The 20,124-nt window shown below is 42.1% G+C and overlaps 1 protein-coding gene across 1 annotated transcript in view; it reads left to right on the top strand.

The window, feature by feature from the left end:
• LOC148343291 (cysteine-rich motor neuron 1 protein) overlaps positions 1-20,124 on the top strand; it is a 32,679-nt gene that overhangs the window by 8,740 nt on the left and 3,815 nt on the right. Inside the window, exons 4-13 of the mRNA XM_088318355.1 lie at positions 3,340-3,582; positions 6,354-6,533; positions 8,599-8,802; positions 9,423-9,551; positions 10,209-10,362; positions 13,324-13,445; positions 15,476-15,694; positions 16,530-16,745; positions 18,190-18,411; positions 19,599-19,721. Of these exons, the coding sequence (XP_088174481.1) occupies positions 3,340-3,582; positions 6,354-6,533; positions 8,599-8,802; positions 9,423-9,551; positions 10,209-10,362; positions 13,324-13,445; positions 15,476-15,694; positions 16,530-16,745; positions 18,190-18,411; positions 19,599-19,721 (1,812 nt within the window). The remainder of the gene's footprint in view (positions 1-3,339; positions 3,583-6,353; positions 6,534-8,598; positions 8,803-9,422; positions 9,552-10,208; positions 10,363-13,323; positions 13,446-15,475; positions 15,695-16,529; positions 16,746-18,189; positions 18,412-19,598; positions 19,722-20,124) is intronic.

Below are 20,124 nucleotides of genomic sequence, written 5' to 3'. Positions count from 1 at the left end.
CAGCTGTAACTTCTTGTTGGGCATGGAGCCAGGCCCCCGCCGTTTTACGCGAGAGACGGCCTGATGTGTCCCCATTGTGGAGCAACTTTATAGTACGTTGGGATAGACCCGAAATCCACGAAGGGCAGCTGCACTGAGACAGTGTTGTTCTCCGCTGACTTGGTTCCAAAGTCAGTTGGTGAACAGAACTCGCATTGTGCACTTTTTCCATGAGTAAACGGAGGCTGTCAACACAAGTCTCCTCTGCCTGGCTGAAGCGTTCTGGTTGGGGAAAAGACTGCTTGCCTTGTGCCCTGATTTGGAGTGAAGAAAAAAAAACATTTAGAAAGGAGATGTTTTTCTTTCTTCAGTGAGCTGCTCAGATGCCAGAAATAAGCATTGTTGACAAAAGACCTCATTCCGTGGTAACGGCGCAATTTTCTTATCCGAGCACCTTCAAGACCAGCTTCAGATATCTCTCTGCATGCCTGTGAGTGGTGAACCGGTTTATTTTTAATTTTTGCTGCTTTCTTGCATTCTGGCGTAATGTTTTCTATTCTTCTTTGCCAGTCTGGTGTTGAACAAAGGCACAAAATGTGATTTTGTCTGAGACACTTAATCATGCATACCAAATCAGGCCCTTTGTGTCTGTGCAAACAGGAGTACGGCCACTATTATAATACGAAAAATGGTTGTAATTAGAGCCATCCATGCTCAGTGAGAGAACACAAACAGCGCAAAATCCATTTGCTGTTGACTTTTCCCATCCTCTATTGTGCTAGAAAATGTGCCAGGCAGAAATTGATATCAATTAGACGTGCAAGTGACGGACGGTTTTGCAAATGGATTCTATTTATTCTGTTCATTTGAATGACAATAGCGTGTCTGACAGCTGCTTTTCCCAGTGCACTCTAACCCCAGCTATTATCAGCGTGAAAGCGTAATCAACATTCTCTAGGAGACATACAATACATCGAAAGTGTTTTTCAGTGCAGGACGAGATCATTCTAGATTATTTTCCATGATTTAGCGCCACATGAATTTTTAATATGCAAAACCAGTCTTGAAACCATGAGTGGCAGACAGAGTTAGACCTCATTGCCGGGAATCCAATCACAGTGTCCAAGACATTTATTTACCTCCACTATAGGAATAAGGCCAAAATTCAAAGTATACGGGGCTTTCTCGCCTTTCAATGAGAGCTTTGTGGCAGTTCTCTCTTTTCCCGTGCTGCCTGAATAAATGGTACAGTCAAGATAAATCACGCTCCTGGAGTATTTACCAAAGGCCCAAAAAATAAAAGTCTTTTCACAATCTTTAATTTCATCTTTCCATACCCTCCACGCCATTCTAAATAAAGAAATCAACTTTTCGAAGAAGCTCCTTAAATGCAATGTGACAAGACTTTTAGGTTAAAAAAATATTTATTTAAAGTTGGAATGATTGAGAATAGACTGAGGGGTTATAGGTTTGAGGTCATCAGGGTTTGGGTCTGGAAATGTCCTTACTAACCCATTCTGCTGCCCGATTTCGTTAGCAAAGTTCAGAGAGCCTCTCTCATGGTTCTTTGAATATCAGGAATGAGACATATTTTCAGATGTTGCACCAATGATACGTGCTGGATTTAACTTCCCTCACAAACTGTATCCGGTACATGCAGGCAAATATTGTCAAGTATTCTGGATTTTAATTCCGTTGTTTATTGACACTCTCCAGGCTTTGCAAAGTCAGTAATGATTTAAATGAGCAATTATTGGATTCCCTTCATCCATCACCTCTGTTCTAGCTGCTACAGCAGATTGCCTTTCAACGTGCAAAGTGCTTATGTACGATACGAGCAGGAGCGGATCTGTGAAATTGCTTTGTGAAGTGATTGACAGTGGACAGAACATGAGTCTGTGCTCCCCATCCGACTCTCTGCCAATGTTGTATACATTACCATAGCACCGAGAACCAGGATAGATGTGATGTCCCTTTGGTTAGGGTAATCCAATCTTGGTAAGGTAGGTTCTGTTCTCGAACAATGTTGGTGCAGAGAGGCCTTCCACTTTTCTTTTCCTGAACAGCCTCCCAAATACACCCTTTCAGCCCCTTTGCCCAGATTTGCAGTGGCCCTGCTTCCACCTCCCCCTTAACAAGGGGTATCAGAGCTATTATGTTGGCTCTGGTGAATGTATAGACCAACACATGCCAAGTGAAGCGGAGTACGGAGAAGAAGAAAAGCTCTGTTGAGGAGCTGTTTGGATTGTGATCCAGTCCAGTCATGCTGGGTGGGATCCGAGACCCCTTTGACAGAGTATGCGAGGGGCCTGCTCTTGTCACGTCTTAAGTAGCGCACGCATTTCCCTGACAGGATGCCGCAAACCTGTCACAGACTGAAGTGGGGATCTAATGACTGTGCGTTGCGTTTGTATTGGATGGCGGTGTGAACTTTAGTTTTTAGCCGGAATGGGAGAGGCGACTTTGTGGAGTCGCTTGATTTAGTAGGAGGTGTGAGAGCACCAACACACCTCACATTTATACTTATACATGTAAGCTCACAAGAGGCTCTTGGTGTTACTACCTTTGCCATTTGATCAGAGTGGGTTTATGTGGTCGTACGTTCATTAATTGGCCTCCAACTTCCAGTCTATCGTAAATCTGGATTTTTCTTAATCAAAAAGGTGAAAGTATACATGGCCACATTTTGAAAAAATGTTGATAGTAAAAAACTCACCAGATATTGTAATTATGTGTTTCGGATCCAGGACTGTTGGCCAGTCATTTGCAGAGGGCACATAAAGAGACAGACACCATTCACTTTCAAATTCACACCATCACTCAACCAAACACTGCCAGCACCAAAGTCAGTACCACTACATCGTCAGTGCCATGATCAAACATACCAAACCAAAATCTATTACCAAAGGTTTCCCACGAAACTCTGCTGGTCCTTGTGTTTTTTTTTTAATGCCCGCTATGCTAACATTAACTACCAGAAGACTGTGTATTCACAGCTGAACTATTCAATTGATGCCAGAAACATCAACACACAGCCGTGGAGCATATTTCTGCCAGATACAAAAGAAGGCCTACTCTGTCCAAAATGGTTCCTATTCTTATACTGCCTTGGCCGCTCCCACAAGGAAGGCATCTCTGCCTAGCCCATATCACAATGCATGACTCCATAGACTTAGCTGGATTCAACTGGTAAATGTGCAAGGGTGAAGATAGATCGCAAGTTGCAAAAGCCACAAGACGCCTATCAACCGGAACAAGATCTTGGATAATAGTTAATTACAAATATTTAAAATGTTTGTGCCCTTCATACTAATCATTCATGCTTACCCCTTCCTGCGTCTTCGTGTGTGTCCATTTCAGATGAGCTAAGATGTGCCGGCGTTACCTGTCCTGCTCTCCAGGTGTCATCCTGCCCAAAAGGCTCAATCTTGACCAAGAGTTACACACCTCCTGCTGGTTGCTGCCCCTCTATTCCACCCCAGTGCACCTGTGATTTTGGGGCTTGCCGCCAGCCCAACTGCCCAAGTGGACAGCGTGCTGTGCCACTCAGCAAGGCCAGTGGTCAGCCTGGAGACTGCTGTGATGTCTTTGAGTGCCAGAAAGGTGATTCCACCCAACTGCACAATACACAAACGGTTCTGACTGCTCTCCCACTGGGGGTTATGGTTATGGCGCGGGAGGTGAGAGATTCATCTCCTTCTTGAAGGCAATTATTCCCTCATGGTCCTTATCCCTTAAAGGACACACAGTTGCTGATTACAGTAAATAGAGGTTTATCCCCACTAAAATATATGAAGAAAAAGAAGTTGTCGATAGAAAAAGATGGAACACTCTGTATTTAAACGTATCTGTGATGACCGTGATAATATCCTGTGCGTATGTCCATGTACGTTTTTTAGACAATCCTATCCTATGCCTATAGTTCACTAAATTATTTTCAAGATAAGATTTGAGACAAATAGCATGCAAGCCGAACCTTTGGCCGCAGCTATTGAGCCAATGAATTCTTAAAATTATTCAGCAAGGTAAACACATGAGCAAGAATATGATCTCAGAGCATGTGGAGAATAAATATTAATCACGCAACACAAGTCTTATGATGTCAGGCTGTAAACGAAAAGGTCTGTAATCAGTCTTTTGGTCAACTAAACTGAGCTGACAAAGACGAATGAGTCAAGCAATTAACAGTATTAATAGAATGCTCATCCAGGAAATACAATGAGTGTCTTGGATCACTTTCCTGCTGTTTGTGCAGATTTTTTTCTTTTTCAAAGCCTTGTAGCAGCCCAGCATCACAACACTGCTGGACACTCAAATTGAAGTTCCAAATCCCGTTTCATGTTTCAGACCCCAAGAGATCCAACGAGGCTGGGAGGGGACCTGTGCGAGTGCTCTGTTTACTCTGCACTCTCAACAAATATTCACTGTTTTACCAACAGAACAAATTCCCATTCTGGCCCTTCCACATGTATAAATGGATGCCATGTCCTGGAATTAATGGACTTAACAAGCCCAGTGACCAGAAAAGTGCTTAGGCTATGAATTTGTTCAACAGAAGTGCAGTGTCAAAGGGTTTCTGTCTGGTCACACGTCCAGGGGGAAAAGGTTCAACAGTTCATTGATGGGAATGCTTTTTATGTGCTTCATTCTGCCAGTCGGGAGGGTAATCGAGTCCGGCAGGCTGGCGGGGGCTGAATGGCAGCCGTGGGGGCCATGGGATCAGTGTTTTGATAACAAGTGTCTGCTGCTCTTTGGGTGTAAGGCTTGATGCCTTTTGTGCAGCCCCTACTGTCTGTTAGCCATGCATGCCTGAGCTTGGTGACGCAAAGTTCAATAGACGGGGACATTGACGAGGACGGGCACCAAGACTTGCTGTCACCGATCATCTCTGTCGAGATCTATCTAGATAATAGCCCTAATTTTTCCTCTATTGTTGCCTTTATTACAACCACAGTGAACCCAGCCATGTTGTTGCATAACATGCTAAATCAAAAGGGGTTTTACTGTAAATGACAATGAAAACGTCTATAAAAGGTCCTCAAGTACTGCCCAAAAACCTCTGGGGACCAAGGCCATGCCAGGGACTAGAATTAAACACAACATGCTCTCATTGTCACATTGTCTCCGCAGTTGGAATGACCCGCATGTTTCCATTGGCCACTTGGCTCTGAGTTTGTCCCACTTGGCTGTAGGTTAGTCCGGGTCTGACGCCGCAGTGACACCAAGTTCCACCTGTTTTCAGAGTTGTGCCATTGTTGGCTGGAAAGGAATGCGTGCGTGTGATTAGATGAAAAAGAGCAAACTGGGCGGCGTACAGAAGTTACTCATGATTGTGTTTGTTTGTGGTAGGCCTGCTGAGGACTGACAATTAAGTTGGCACGACTTCGGCATCCCATGTACTCAGCTTCGGGAGCAGATGTTCTGGACAAGACCCGTTTTTTCCCCAAATTTTACATGGGTGTTGAGCAACACGGGTGAGCTCAGCATATTAATTGCTCTCAGGGTGCTCAGTTTGAGTTTGCGACAATTTTGACAAACATGCAGAACCATGAGCTTAACATTATCGTACTTTATCTTTGGGATTCGTATGATGACTGTCAATGTTTAATACTCATTTAGCTTTTTAGTGTCTGCTTTGTAAATATTGTGACATGACAGCACCTTGACAACCCACCAATGATTTCAAAAGGTTATGTGGTGGCTTTCTAATTATAGGGTGCCAAAATGTGGAGGCAAGTACAGGTCAGTTATTTAGGCTTTAAAGCTCCACTAAGCAGTATCGTTAAGTTCCGTTCAATTCAAGTCGTTCGGCGAAGCCTCTGTGACTGCAAATGGTCTTTTCCCACATGCATCATCTGTATCTGATGGTGGTTGCTATGTGTTTAATTTAGGTCATACGATGATGAGTCACCCAACTTTTCATCACCACCAACTTGGTTTGGAAATCTTCACTGATACTTTTTTGGGGGCATGAGACTCGGATGATTCATGTGTAACAAAGAAGAAATGTTATATTGTAGTCGAGAGGATTGATTGACTCCACCTGCCACCAGCACACAAGCTCACTTTCTGCCAAAACCTCAGAACCACTTCTGCTTTCTTTTGCAAGCGGCTGACACTCTTTCAATGCTTGACAGATCCCTCTGAAAGATCTCCCCGTCTCTTTTGCACCATTGTCTAACACACCATGCCAACCCATATGGTTAACCTCAGCCATCATTCTGTCCCTCAGTGCCAGTTGGTTTCGATGAGTGCCAACAGAGGACTATCATTTTTTTGTGTTCTGCGCCGGTGATGAAAATGGCTTTTCACCTAGAGAAACTGCTGAGGGGCTTTTTAAGGTTAATTACATTTTAAATTTTTTTCTTCTTTAGTCTCCCCTAAGTGTGTCCACAACGGAAAGGAGTTCTCTGATGGTGAAGTGTACCGCATGGACCCTTGCTGGTTGTGCCAGTGCCGAGGAGGAATCTCCTTCTGCTCCAAGGCAGAGTGCGCTGAGCTTGACTGTGAGAACTTCTACATTCCCGAGGGCGAGTGCTGCCCTGTTTGCATTGGTAGGTTTTCATAGAGAATAGACAAAATGAAAATCATAACCTCCTAAATGAAGTTTATTCTTGAAATAAGTATCAAATGCAGGCTTTCGATCAATGACTTTATTAAAAAAAATAAAGTCGTCTGTCATCTAGAATGGCACACAGCATATCGCTGGCTTCCACCAAGACCGAACAATCATAAACAACTCTGTCAGCGCAGTCGGTGTTGCGTTATTGGGTGCATCGATGTGGTCACTTGACCCCGATGCAATTGGACTGTAACAGCATTTTTGTAGTTGCTACTTATTACTGGAAACAAACTACCGTAATCAAGATTCAAAGCATTACTGTAAAAAATTCAGGCAAAATAAACAATGTTAGTGCATTATAATGATTGAAATCAACTTTAATGGACTGCATGCACACAGCACTTTCACATTTGGAATAAGGTGGTATGTCAACTTTCTGTTGGCTGGAAAAAGCATCGTGATTTAAAGTTCACTTAATTTCTTCTGGAATTACTTATGACTAATTTCGTATTAGCTTTACAATTACCTCAGTCGTCCAGTTAATGGCAAAGTGATCAAAGGATCCAGATCTGGCTTAATGTTAACTATTCAGTTTTACTGAACAGGTCCAAGTGTACTTCAACTTGCATGACTTAATCATGGAGACGCCCAACTGTATCTACTGTACAGCGCAAGCGCTGTACATAAAGATTGAACAGAAATGGAATCCGTTAGAAAGCCTTTATTACCATTGTATAATGCAGATACAACGAAAATGGGATAATGAAAACAGAAAATAGTAACAAAATGCAGAAAGGGAGCTTTGTGAGGGAATTGGCTGGACAGCTGCGGAATTGGGACGGAGCGTTTACTGCCAATTACTTTTGAATTTTTTTTTTCTCCTTTGTGGGTAGAATTCTAATACGACATGAGTGCTTCATAAAATAGCAGCATCAAAATACTAAAGTTTCATGATCACACATTTAACAAAGGAGGTTATTTGGCGACCCACTAGTACTTTGAAACAGTGGAAACTGCATATATACGGATATGAAATTTACACAATCACAACTAGGAACTGCAAGTGAAATTCTGTCATAACATTTCTTAAAAGACAAATTTGATGATTTGAAGGACCACTTTATGCCAATCATGATTTTGCAAACAGTAGCAGTAGTAATAGGACTGTGAGCTGTGTAAAAATGGGACGTGAGAGAGGGGACATCAAAGTTGGAAAAAAATGGCTTCCTCATTTACGGATCTAACTTATACTAATAAGTTTCTTTCACACCTAATTCAGCGACTCCAGCTGGAGCAGGTCGCATTGGAAGAAAGTTGCCAACTAGGGAAATTAACATACCAGAGTTAGTATTGCGCTACAGCGCTAAAAACGGAATGGCCATTTATAGGGTCATCCATTGAAGAAATATTTGATGAAAAAAAAAAATGGAGCCCCTGAAAGCAATGGAAATGCTGTGAGAGAGCTTCACTGTTGTAACGTTTTTGTGGAGCCAACAAGTTGTGTATCAAAAGCAAAAACGTTTAATTTATCAAGCCCAAGCACAAACTATAGTACAGTACATCATCTCAGACTTACAGCAGAAAGATCTCAAACCGTCACAAAACCTCCTGATAAAGACCTTTTGGACTATACATCTTTACTTCTTTTTGCTTTGTAGTCAAATTATGACTGACCTTCGCCATGCTAGCTTTCAGCACAGCCGAGCGTTTGGAACTGTTTCCCCCATCAAGTTGAAACGATGTCAGGGACGTATGATGAAACAGCCGCATTCCAAGCCCTCATTCAAGATAAATCCATTCATAAGTCAGGAACCTAAGTCATCCAAATCCAACAGCGTCTTCTTCATAGCTCTTGGTGTCTGGCCAGTTTCCTTTTCTTATTAGCTCTCTCTTGGAGTATCATATTCCCTGCTTCTACTTACAGTAGGGGCACACAATATACATTGGACTGCGGCATTAGTTTTAATCTCAATCCGAGGTCGCCAAAGCAAACCACCACATAAATCGGAATGAGTTTTTACCAATTTTCTTTGCTCTCCTGCTCAACATCTCTCCAGATGTGGAGTTACTGTCCGTGGACAGCACAAAGGCCAGTTGCTGGGTGAACAACAAGTTGCGAGCTCACGAGGAGCAATGGAAAGAGGACGACTGCACCTTCTGCCAGTGTGTGGACGGCGAGCCGCACTGCACGGCCATGGCCTGCAAACAAAGCTGCCAGAATCCGGTCAAGATACCCGGAGAGTGCTGCCCCTTCTGTGAAGGTACACGGAGTAGTGCGTGAAATGTGTGTTTCTCATCATGGAACCCTGCACAGATATGGGTAAAGACTTGACGTGAGCACGTTGGAGGCTCCTGCAACCCTGCAGTTTTTCTCCAGGGGCAATGTCGGCATGGGCTCATTAAAATGGAGGCCACAGAGAATTCTTCGAGTGACGGGGTTCTTTGTGTCCCTTTTATTACTCTTGCCCCCCAAAATGAGACCCACCTGTGTGTGAGGCACATCATAGAGCACTTTAAAAACAGGAGGGCTGCATAATTGAAGTGGATCCCCTTTTTTTTGTGTGTGTGAGTATAATTAGTTACAACTCATTGGACTGTTCCTCCCACTTGAGCGTGGCAGGAGATGTTTGACAAGACTTCACAACCATATGTGTGTCTTATGTCTCTTTGCTCTCATCTCATCCCCGGCATACCTTTCACTGTGTGCCCCTCCAGTTTAATTGCTCTATATTTATCGGCAATTATTCAGATTTAAAGTTCGTACTAAAATAAAAAAAAAAAGACTTTCTGGCAGCACCAATAGAACTAATGCAATATTGCAGTTGTTGCTTTTTCAAATGTTTGATGTTGTGTCCCATCCATCTCAATTTTCTTTCTCCAGAACCTTCCTATGAAACAGTCAGCCCCATGCTGTGTCCTCCTCTGGAAAATTGCAGCCTTTCTGCAAACGACTGTCCTTATGGCTTCTATCAAGACATCAATGGATGTCTGCTCTGCCAGTGTCTTAATAGTAAGTTCGCTTTAGTCGCTTTACGTTGGACGAAAATTGCTTCAAGTATCATGGAATTTCTCAAACATGTCGATTTACAGTATGTAATAACAGATTAAGGGAGTGACATGAGGATTAAGTGGCCTTCTGGGGCCTGAAATTGTTAGCATGTGAAAAGAGGCTTTTAAAGAGTCTGTGCAATTTCTTTCCCAATTTTAAACACTTTCCATCCATTATCCGAACTGCTTCTCCTAACGAGGGTCGCGAGCATGCACGAGCCAATCCCAGCTGTGTCCGGGCAGTTGGCCCAAATTTGTTGCCAGCTAATTGAAGGGCACACATAGACAAACAACCATTCACACTATCAATCACACCTCGGAACAATTTAGAGTGTACCATTAACCTACCATGTGTGTTTTTGGAATGTGGGAGGAAACCGGAGTACTCGGAAATCTGCAACTGCAAATATTCTTGTGTAAGTGATGTCGGAGGGATAATGAGATATATGGCTTTGACAGCTTTGTATGCAGATTCATGTACATCCCAACTTGTCTGTATCCATGGCGACGAATTATGTCCCAGGAATGTAGCCTTTGAGCTAGCCCATAGTAACTGCTACCTACACCTCTGATGGATGACTTGCCTGTAATCAGCTGACCTCCCTTTCAACTCTTTCAGATGACTCCTGCCCTGATCTGGGAAAATATTGTTCCCGGCAGTGCCCCATGGGATACGAAAGGGATGACTTTGGCTGTGAGGTGTGCGAATGTAACATTCCCATACCCAGGTGCCGACCTTTGACCTGCACCAAGACCTGCCCCTATGGATTTGTGTGAGTACACACAAACACACGCACACACACATAATCCAGCTCAACTCATTTGTCATATTTGTTTTTGACTGGTTCAAAAAGTTCAATAGTTGTTGCCATAAACTGTCTGGGACATCGGATAAAGTCATTATTTGTACCATATAGTCAAAACCAAATGTATTACTACTTTGTTCATCACTGATGAAAGTGAAAGGTGTTTTATTCATTTTGAGATTGACAGACACCACCATTCAAGCAAACGACCATAATTCATAACATTTGTGTGGATAAAATATTTAGATTTATAATGATGATTTTTAGTGTTTTGCATTGGCTAAAACATTAGATTCGATTTGGATTACACGTGACAAATACAAGGCAATGAAAGACAGATTGTGTCTAACCAAAAGTACATAATTAATAACATTTTACATCACTTCCCAACCGGGGCTCTTAGCACACTTGTGTGCCGTCAGTGAGCAATTGTGAATGAGTGTCTATTTCTACAGATATGTACAGGCTTTAAACAGGCTATGAATATGATCATGAGTAAAATAGAAAGACAGCTACACAATGGGCTAATTATTCTCCACAGTGCACTATGGACTGCAATTCCTGGAGGAGAAAAAAATAGACAGTTTTCTTTCAACATATATATGCGCATAGTAGTGCAGTGGGATTATTGTATTATCCAACAATAAATGCTAAATTATAGGCTCATGAATTATTTTACTGTAGTGAAATATGGCCTTTTGAGCAGTGTATAATGTGGCACTTGAACAAAGTGGTGAACAAAGCACTTCATTCAAGCAGAGCGACCTGAGGTTAATGCAGGCTTCCAAGGGGTTAAGGTCTCACAAGTGCATCAACATTTAGCTATTTCCCGCCCCAAACCCAAAACCACAGATTACGTGTAAACCGCTCAAGTTAAAAAAAGAATTCTTATCTTAGTAAAGAATGCCAGTGAAGCAGTCTATTTCTACATGGGTTTGAGCTCAAATTAAAAGTATTGACTATGGTGGTCAGGGCCGGTTTCTAAATCTGCGTGTACTGTGAGATCCTTTTTGGCCTCTCATCTCTCACGACAACTCTCCTCTTAAACCCGTCCAAATCCATCAAATATGTAGAAGCGTTCTCGCCACACCACAATCAAAAACGCACAAGAATAAAAGTGTATTGTGCAATATATACACTTTGGGATTGTTTTGGTATCCCAAAAACGCCCACGGTGGCTCTGTAGTTAAAGAAGGGCTTGATTCAATATCTGTATGTGATGTCTGAGAGGGGAAAGGATGAGTTGGAACAACAGCAGAAGTTAGTTCCCAGTCCATCGTTGAAAAGCAGCTGTTTTATTTTATTTTTCTTTAAGCAGCTTTAAAAGATTGCGCTCAGTCCATGTGCAAGTTGACACGTGGACTAAGGGGAGGGCATTTTCTATTACAGAAAGTGGACGAGACCTTAGACCAGGTAAAAGGTGGTGTAACGCGATTTTGGTTGATTTGATCTCGCCGCAGGCAGACGGATTTTGAGCTCAATGTACATGTGTGGAGGATACCATCGTATTACATTCATGAATATGGCAATAGCGTGCATCGTAGACATCAATTGATTCAACAAATTATTATTATAATATTTGATATCTTTTTAAAAGCACTCCCCTGAGCTTACACATCAATGGGGGTGTTTTCACACACGTAGTCAGGGGTGGAAGGCCGTCTCTAAGTGCCCAATACACCAGCTAGCTTAGCACTAGCTAGCAGTTTGTATTCCAAAGCAGATGGATTTAAAATTAGTCCAACCGAAAAATGGATGAACGCTGTTTTGGCGAATGCAAGATGAGACACAATGATGGGAACACCAAATATTTATCAAACTTTACAATATGTGATCACATATTATGAAATAAATGGAAAAGTCCAACTGAAACCTGAATGTAAACACTGTCACGCTATTGCAAAATGTCGAATACGTCAAATGATTTTCTTTTAATAATTCTGTCTTATTGCATATGTCATTAGCCGGCATACGTTCCAGTAAATTCCCACATAGTTAATGAAAGTGGTTGTCTGAAGTCAGCTGAGATAGACTCTTGATCCCTGCAATTGTGAACAGATTGGATGGGACGTTGCAGTCATTACACACAGATTGTAATCAATCTTAAGGCATGTCTGTTTGAATGAGCATGAAAACAAAAAGTATTTTTTTTTCCCAAGTTGTTGTTTCAACTGTCGGCTTGTCCCATCAGGCGTCGCCACACAGTATCTGTGTGAAAGGCAAGAGCTGCCACTTCCAGTCCTATACTGTACTTTTATTAAGTAGATAATAATATTGTAATAATAATATGATATATTTGTGGTTGTTCAATTGTCAAAAGTATCAAACTGTTGTTGCGAGAATCACAGACTCAACGTACTATTGAGGTGATGTTTCTTGTTTGCTTGAGCTAGTCCGTGTTTTAATAGGTCGATATTAAGCGGTGTATTTTTGCTTCATGTATTCAATTCTAATTATTCAAACATGCCCTGAGAATTGGATCCATACTTTCATCTCTTGTGTCTCAATCAAGAAATGCACTTCAATTTGACAAGAAAGCCTAGCTTTGACTGTTTCTGACTCTCTCCAATCTTAATCCAATTGCCTTCATTGCCTCTTATGTGTTGCTTCTCAGGCTTCTTCTAACTAAGAGTGCCAGGGGCCGAAGGAGCAATAATGATGCAACAGGTTAAATTGAAAGCATCTGAATTGGATTTTGCATGCGTCTTGGTTTTGTATGATGTGCAAACCGCAAGGATCTCCCATGTTGGTCTTTTTATTTGGCCTCCTTCAAAGGCAGCCAATACAGAAATGAAGAAAAGCAGGTCCAGATGTCGATTATGCCAGACCCCGGCATCTGGTCTTCACTGTGTGCCACAACACATACGCATTCAAACTTGTGCATGTGTTCGTGTTTCATGGCTAATGCGTGTGTGTGTCGCCCCATAGTCGCAACAAGCATGGCTGTGAGATGTGTCGCTGTGTCAAGTGCCCCCCCTTCACCTGCGACAAGCACTGCATCGATGGCTACAAGCAGAACAAGAAGGGATGCTCTATCTGCATGTGTAAAGGTATCACACTCTTAAGAATTAAGAATAGAACGCACAATAAAAAATAAATTTAAATATATATATATATATATATATATATTTTATATTAGGGCTGTCAAAATTAAAGCGTTAACTCAGGTGATTAATCAAAATTTTTTTAACTCAGTTAACTCAGTTTGATTTACTTTAATAATTTTTAATCTTTAATTGATTTACTAAATAATTTGCATACTTTGCAAATATTAAGCTATATTAGCTGTACATATTTAGCACGTCTCAGAACAAAACACTGTTCAAATTACCACTGGGCCTTACAAACCAACACTGTGGGCGCTTGTTCGCAGTTTTAAAAAATGTTTTGAAGAAAAATGCCTGTAAAGATGTCTCCATTTAGATCGGATTCAAGAATCAAAGGAATCAATTTGAACAGTCTTTGAATTAAATATACTTCATATTTGGTGATTTTGCATCAATTCCAAGCTATTATTCAAGTAAATATCTGTTATAAGCTTCGTAAAAAATTGTAGTTGAAAAATATGACTAATCGTGATTAATCATGGAATTTTTTTGTGATTAATTAGATTAAAAAAAATTAATCACTTGACAGCACTAATTGAATATTGCCCTTGTCAAGGCATGGCGCAATGCATTAAATTTCTGTAAATACATTTGGAAGTATTCGATGATAAAAAGCAAGCGCAAATTATGATCTACAAAAAATAATGCGTAGCCTTCGTTACATCCCAGTATGTGTGCATGCAAACTGTATACAAAGCACTTTTTTATTAGTAATTGTACAGCTTGGCAGAGATTTGTGGTCTCTGGCGAAATGCTCTGTAGGAGACCGCGATAATTACTTCTAGTGTATCATTACCACATTGGATAAATTTCACACGCTGGCAATGTTCCGTCATGTCTTTGTTTATATGCGCATTTCACCTGCAATCATCTGAACTACTGTAAATGTGTGGTTGGTGCAAGAGTGTTGCATTCAGCAAAGTGAGTTTACGAGCCAGCCAAGCTTTCGTGATGCAAATAGCCACGCCAATGGTCTGAACAAGGGATTTCATGAATGTTCCGTGATAATAAATACACAGTCAGATTGTTAGCACTTGTCGTTGACGCACACAATTCAACCACTGTAAGGCAGTGTAAAAGTAAATGGATGGAAGCGTGGAGAAAATCTATGGGTGACTTTGTTCTACAAAGCTGCACTTTTGATTTCCTGTGACCTCTGGCTGCTCCTCTGCGGAGACTTAAATGTTTTCCTTTTTGGGCTTTTGGTTGGTATTTGGCTTTATCCAGTAGCTATGGATGCAAGTCTAATTAGATTCCCCCAACCTCTAAGTTAAAATCCAGATGACTGATTTATACTCCATTTTACAGTAAGTGTTTATTTATTTGTTTTTTTTTTAGCTGTGTTATAAATATTTCAACCCCAAGATATGCTCGGGTTAGAGTAACTGGCTGCTGGCTCTTTACAAACAGAGACAGACTCACAGACTTTTACTGTAAACAAACTGATTCGAACCTGAAGAGTTGGGGACGTCTTTATGTGGTTTTTCAAAATATTCAATAATGGTAAATTATTTATTTAAATATGCCCCCCCCCTCAAACCGCCCTTCCGAAAAAAAAAATTGGAATTGAAAGAGAGGGCACATCTCAACTTGTGCTTGAACCGGTAAATTTGAGTTCAGCTCTCTTTTTGGTCCAAGTGGATTGCAACTAGCACTCAAAACTAGTCTGGGTTAAATCCATCTACTGGTGGCTTTGGAAGGTCAGCAGTCCAACGCAAAAGGATGTTTGCTTGTTTTGACAAAAAGCAAGTAAAACATCAGGATTATTAGACACCTCGAGGGAAATTGTCACAACAGTTTAGATCTCAAGATAATTTTTAATTTGAACCGACCTTAATGCTTTAACAGTATTTGTAAATATCCACTATCAGACCATACATTTTAGTTTGTTTCTCCTTCTTTCCTTGCTCTCAAATGAGTCACTTCTCTTCCAAACATACAGCAAATGTCTATTTTGATGTTTTCTTATCCAGAGAATGCCCATTCCCCCAGCACCACCGCCCCCATCCCATTTCCCAGCTTTTGCTTTACCTCAAATGGCAACCGATACGAGGAAGGCGAAAGCTGGCACGATGGCTGCCGTGACTGCTACTGTCATTCCGGAAGGGAGATGTGTGTGCTCATATCCTGTCCTGTGCCCAGCTGCTCTCATCCAGTCATGAAGCCTGACCAGTGTTGTGCTACGTGTGAAGGTGTGACACGAAATTACCGCATCTTGACAACCACTCACATTCACACCAAAGGATAATTTAGTCTTCGGTAAAGCAAACATGAATGGTTTTAACTGCAGTTTGCAAGCCAATGCAAATTCCACACAAGACATTTAATACAGAACTGCTTGCCCACATGGTACACATACACATTCAGCATATTTTATCTTTTATGCTGATCTCACAGTTGGAATGTCATGTGACAGCACGTTGTCATGCATATCTCAGCAATTACTTGGTAAAACTAACTATTAAACGTCAAGAAATGGTGCAATTCAAATCCAAAGAGATGGTGTACAATTTTCGGACAAAGAATTCAGACTTTACATAGATGATATTGGTTAGTTTTGATTGGTTAACGCTAGTTGGTAGTAATTTTGCAGTTGTGGAGAGCCTCACTGTTTCAAATGTTTTGTTTGCCTTATTTACCTGGCATACTGCCTAACTTAAGCCATTCATCGATTGACACCTAATCGATTATCAAATTAAGTTGTAAATATTTGTGATAATGGATTTATTTAATTCAAAGACCTTGTATAATTTAAAATTGTCCTCGGAAGTTTAGCCCTTCTCCATTTCCCTAAAACCTGCTTCAAGATACTCGTGCAGAAGTTAATTGCTTAGCTGTTTTGGCAATAAATAACACTTTTCATGCCGAGGACAGAATGCTGACTCTTTGCATATGTCAGCCAGTGTCAAAACACAACCTGGACAAAGTTTCCAGTGCTGTAGGCTACTGCTTGACGGGTCTCTGGGTTTGCATGCTTCTCAACATGTCTGAATGTGAGACCATTTCTCTCCTCTTGTAACACTTTAGACGAGTCAGGTAGTGGTCTGCCGGAGGGGATGGACATGGTGGTGTGCAGAGCCCCTGGAGGGGAATTCTACGTGGAAGGGGAGACGTGGGACTTGGATGAGTGCACACGTTGCACTTGTAGACAGGGGCGCGTCCTTTGCGACACTGAAGTTTGTCCTCCGGCTCTGTGCCAGACACCCACCAAGAACCAGGACACCTGTTGTCATGTGTGTCTAGGTAAGTTGCTAAAAGACTTGAGTGAAGCAGTGTTTCACAACTTTTAGAGAACCAACAAACATATTTTGTATTTCTCCATAAAAACATCATGGCCTAATCTTAAACAAAAATGTAATGTCAATTATGTATGCATCTAGCAGAAGAGCAAGTGTCCTTATCTCAACCTTATCTCTAAGGGAGAATCCAGACACTCTGTGTAGGAAACTAATCGTGGCCGCTTTATCCGCGATCTCTGTCTTTTGGTCACAATCCACAGCTCATGACCGTAGGTTAGACAAATTGAGAGTTTCGCCTTTCCACTCAGCTCCATCTTCACCACCACAGACGATACAGAGTCCAAATCACAGCAGACACTGCACGGATCCGCCTGTCAATCTCACGCTCCATCTTGACCTCCCTCATGAATAAGAGTCCAAGTAGAATATTCTTCCACTTGGACCAGGATCTCATCCCCAACCCAGAGAGGGCACTCCTCCCTTTCCTGACTGAGGACATGGTTTCTGATTTAGAGGTGCTGATTTTCATCCCAACGTCAGAGGGTTTGGGAATTGCCGTCACGGCAGGTAGTGACCACCTTACGGTCACAGCTCGGATCGGCAAAACTGATAAAATTACAGAAAAATTAAGTGAAATTGGATCATTTGCAACGTCGCATTGGGAATAACTGGAGTTGAGAGTCATTTTGAGTGAAAAGAGATTTGGAATTTGCATGTTAGACTATGAGAGTTTTATGTCAGGCATACAGAAAAAAAACAAAAAAACAGCCGTGGTTAGTTTGGTTTACATTGCGATCCTTTCACCCTGCAGCCAACACACAAGGAGGAGTGGCTGTTGTCATCTATCTCTTTCCAACTTATCTCGTCCGATCTGTGCTGCTCCCAAAAGAGTCAACGACGTCCCACGTATAACTCACTCAAAACCATACTGGGATCTTTATTTACAGCTCAGGTCTCATTCACGACAGCTTTCAAGCCTACAAATCAGCAATGCACGACTGCGCCTCTTAGCTTCCCCTTCCAAATGTCAGTCCCGCCTTATCGATGCCTTCACAAAAGCAGATTGCGAGAGGCTTGGCCTTACGTGATCCCGGTCACCAGGAATGTGGGAATAATACACATTCCGCTGACAAGGCCCTATGATGGATGCGTACGGTGGGCAGTCTTGAGCTAAGACTCGGGTGAGGAGGAGACTCTTGGTCCCCCAGAGAGTTGGATGAGATATGCAGATGAGGCCTCAGACTGAATAAACATCTGCCTGCTGGAATTCCGTGTTTATACTCGACATTTGGGAAGCATCTTGAATTGATATATTCTTCTAGTCTTGACTTCTCACGCTTGCTAAATTAATTAATCCTCTCTGAGTTCGCCTTGCCCCCATGTCACCAAAACTGACTTCTACAGAGTCGTCTTATCTAATTCTGAACGCCGTTTCCGTGCATCCACAGAGGAGACACAGAGTCCGCTGCTGCCAGTGAACACCAGCCAGCAGGAGTACTGCATCACCAACGACGGCGACGTGCTGCTGGCAGGAGACTCGTGGAAGACCAACGCTTGTACCAGCTGCATCTGCAACAACGGCACCATTCAATGTTTCTCTCAGCGCTGCCCGCCTGCCAACTGCAGGGTGCCCGTCTTGCGCAAGGGCCAGTGCTGCCCGCATTGTCTTGGTGAGTTTTGCTTGACATCCCATGTCCCATGTAACATCAAAGGCTTAATTGTTTTCAACCAATTCAAATCTTAGTTATGATCAAGTCAAGTTTGTGGTGTGCTATGCATTTAGTACCCGCACCTTCAGTGGGGACTTAACCGGGTTAAGTGACCAATTGATTTCACCATCACATCACAGCGATGCAGTAGAAACGATAATGCAAAACGACAACAGCACACGATTGTGCCACATATGTTATCCGGATAACATGAAAACACAAAAAAACGCGAATTGTATGTTTTAATGTGTGCACATCTCGTTATGTGATTTACTTGGCTTGCTCTGACCAACCAATCAAAAAGTGGAAAAATGTTGCCGTTGTTTTAGGCTGAAATCTGATTGGGGAAAAAAAAAATGTTAACATCCAGTGCGTACAATAGAAATGAAGAGAATAGAATGTTGCGAATAAATTAATCCAATTTTACAAAGCAAATCTAAAACTTCAGGTTGCAAATGTCCGTCAGTGTTTCTGATAGTTTTTAGGCCTTGCAGCAGAGAATGTCTTACTGGTCCTGACAGTCTAGCACATCTAAAAGTGGCGTGTTGAAGACTTCCACACATAAAGATCATAATAGCGGTACTCGTAGAACAAGGCACAGCTTGTTGATGGGGGGGGGGTCATAATTCATAACGGTACCTGCCAAAAAGAGGGCGTGACTGAGGGAAAGCCTGATTCAAAATGCGTGAGTAGATGTGTTAGTTCGTTAGAGCCAGCCATTCTGGCGCTGCATAGGCAAACACCATCGTTCGCAGCAGCATTCCATGTGACACACACACACACACGCAGTCAAATCCAGCAAAAACATTCCTCGAGCATCCGCACATTCACACGTGTTTCCTGTCCCCAGCTGAATCGGACCGCAACGCTCGCTCTGTGGCAGCGCAGGAAGCTACGCGTCAGCTTTTCCTACAGGGGAAAAGCTCGGCATAGGATCCCATTGTTCGGCCTGATATGCCGTTTGAGCGCCCTTTGTTTTTATTATTTGGCTTTCACATAAGGTCTTTTATAAAAACCAACGGGGAGAACAGTTCCTAGCTATTCACGGAAACACATGGGAGTTGAAACAATAACACGGTTGTACGTGTGCTGGGTTTTGCATTACAATGGCTGTTTTGAAAATAAAAGCTTTATTTCTGTCTGGGAAGAAATGACGACATCTGCTCCAGTGTTGTTGTCCACCGTCGTCCCTAAGTCAAGGGTCACCACAAGTGTGCGGCGGGGTGATGGGAACGCAGCTGTCACAGAACCGCCCATTGTTGCAGACACAGGTAACACCACACCTGCTTTATTCCATTAAACAACACCTTTGTATTGCTTTTGCTTGCGATAACCTTGATTTAGTCATTGGACTATAAAAAAAAGAATAGCATAGTTTGCACATTTATTTATTTATTCATTTTATTTTAATGTTTTTCTAAGAATCTTTTGTTGAAAAAAAATGCATGTATTTTTTTTCCCAATGCATTTCAAGGGCGTCAATTATATGCAGATTTTTACGCTTGGCGGGCCGTTCTGGTCCCCAACACTGTGAAAAGTATCCCTATCGTGAAATGGAATATTATAAGAGGATTTTTGTTTTTGTGGTGATAGCATGTACAGATCTGACCGGGGAGAAACTCGGTGTGAGTAGGGTGGGTTGATAACTGCTGAAAAAGGGATTGAAAGCATCTA

This window comes from Idiotropiscis lumnitzeri, chromosome 1 (genome assembly GCF_059441095.1).
Source record: "Idiotropiscis lumnitzeri isolate Australia: NSW breed Sydney's pygmy pipehorse chromosome 1, RoL_Ilum_1.0, whole genome shotgun sequence".
NCBI classification, from domain to species: Eukaryota; Metazoa; Chordata; class Actinopteri; order Syngnathiformes; family Syngnathidae; genus Idiotropiscis; species Idiotropiscis lumnitzeri.
The sequence above is the reverse complement of the archived record's forward strand: the minus strand, read 5'-3'. Positions and strand labels throughout refer to the sequence as shown.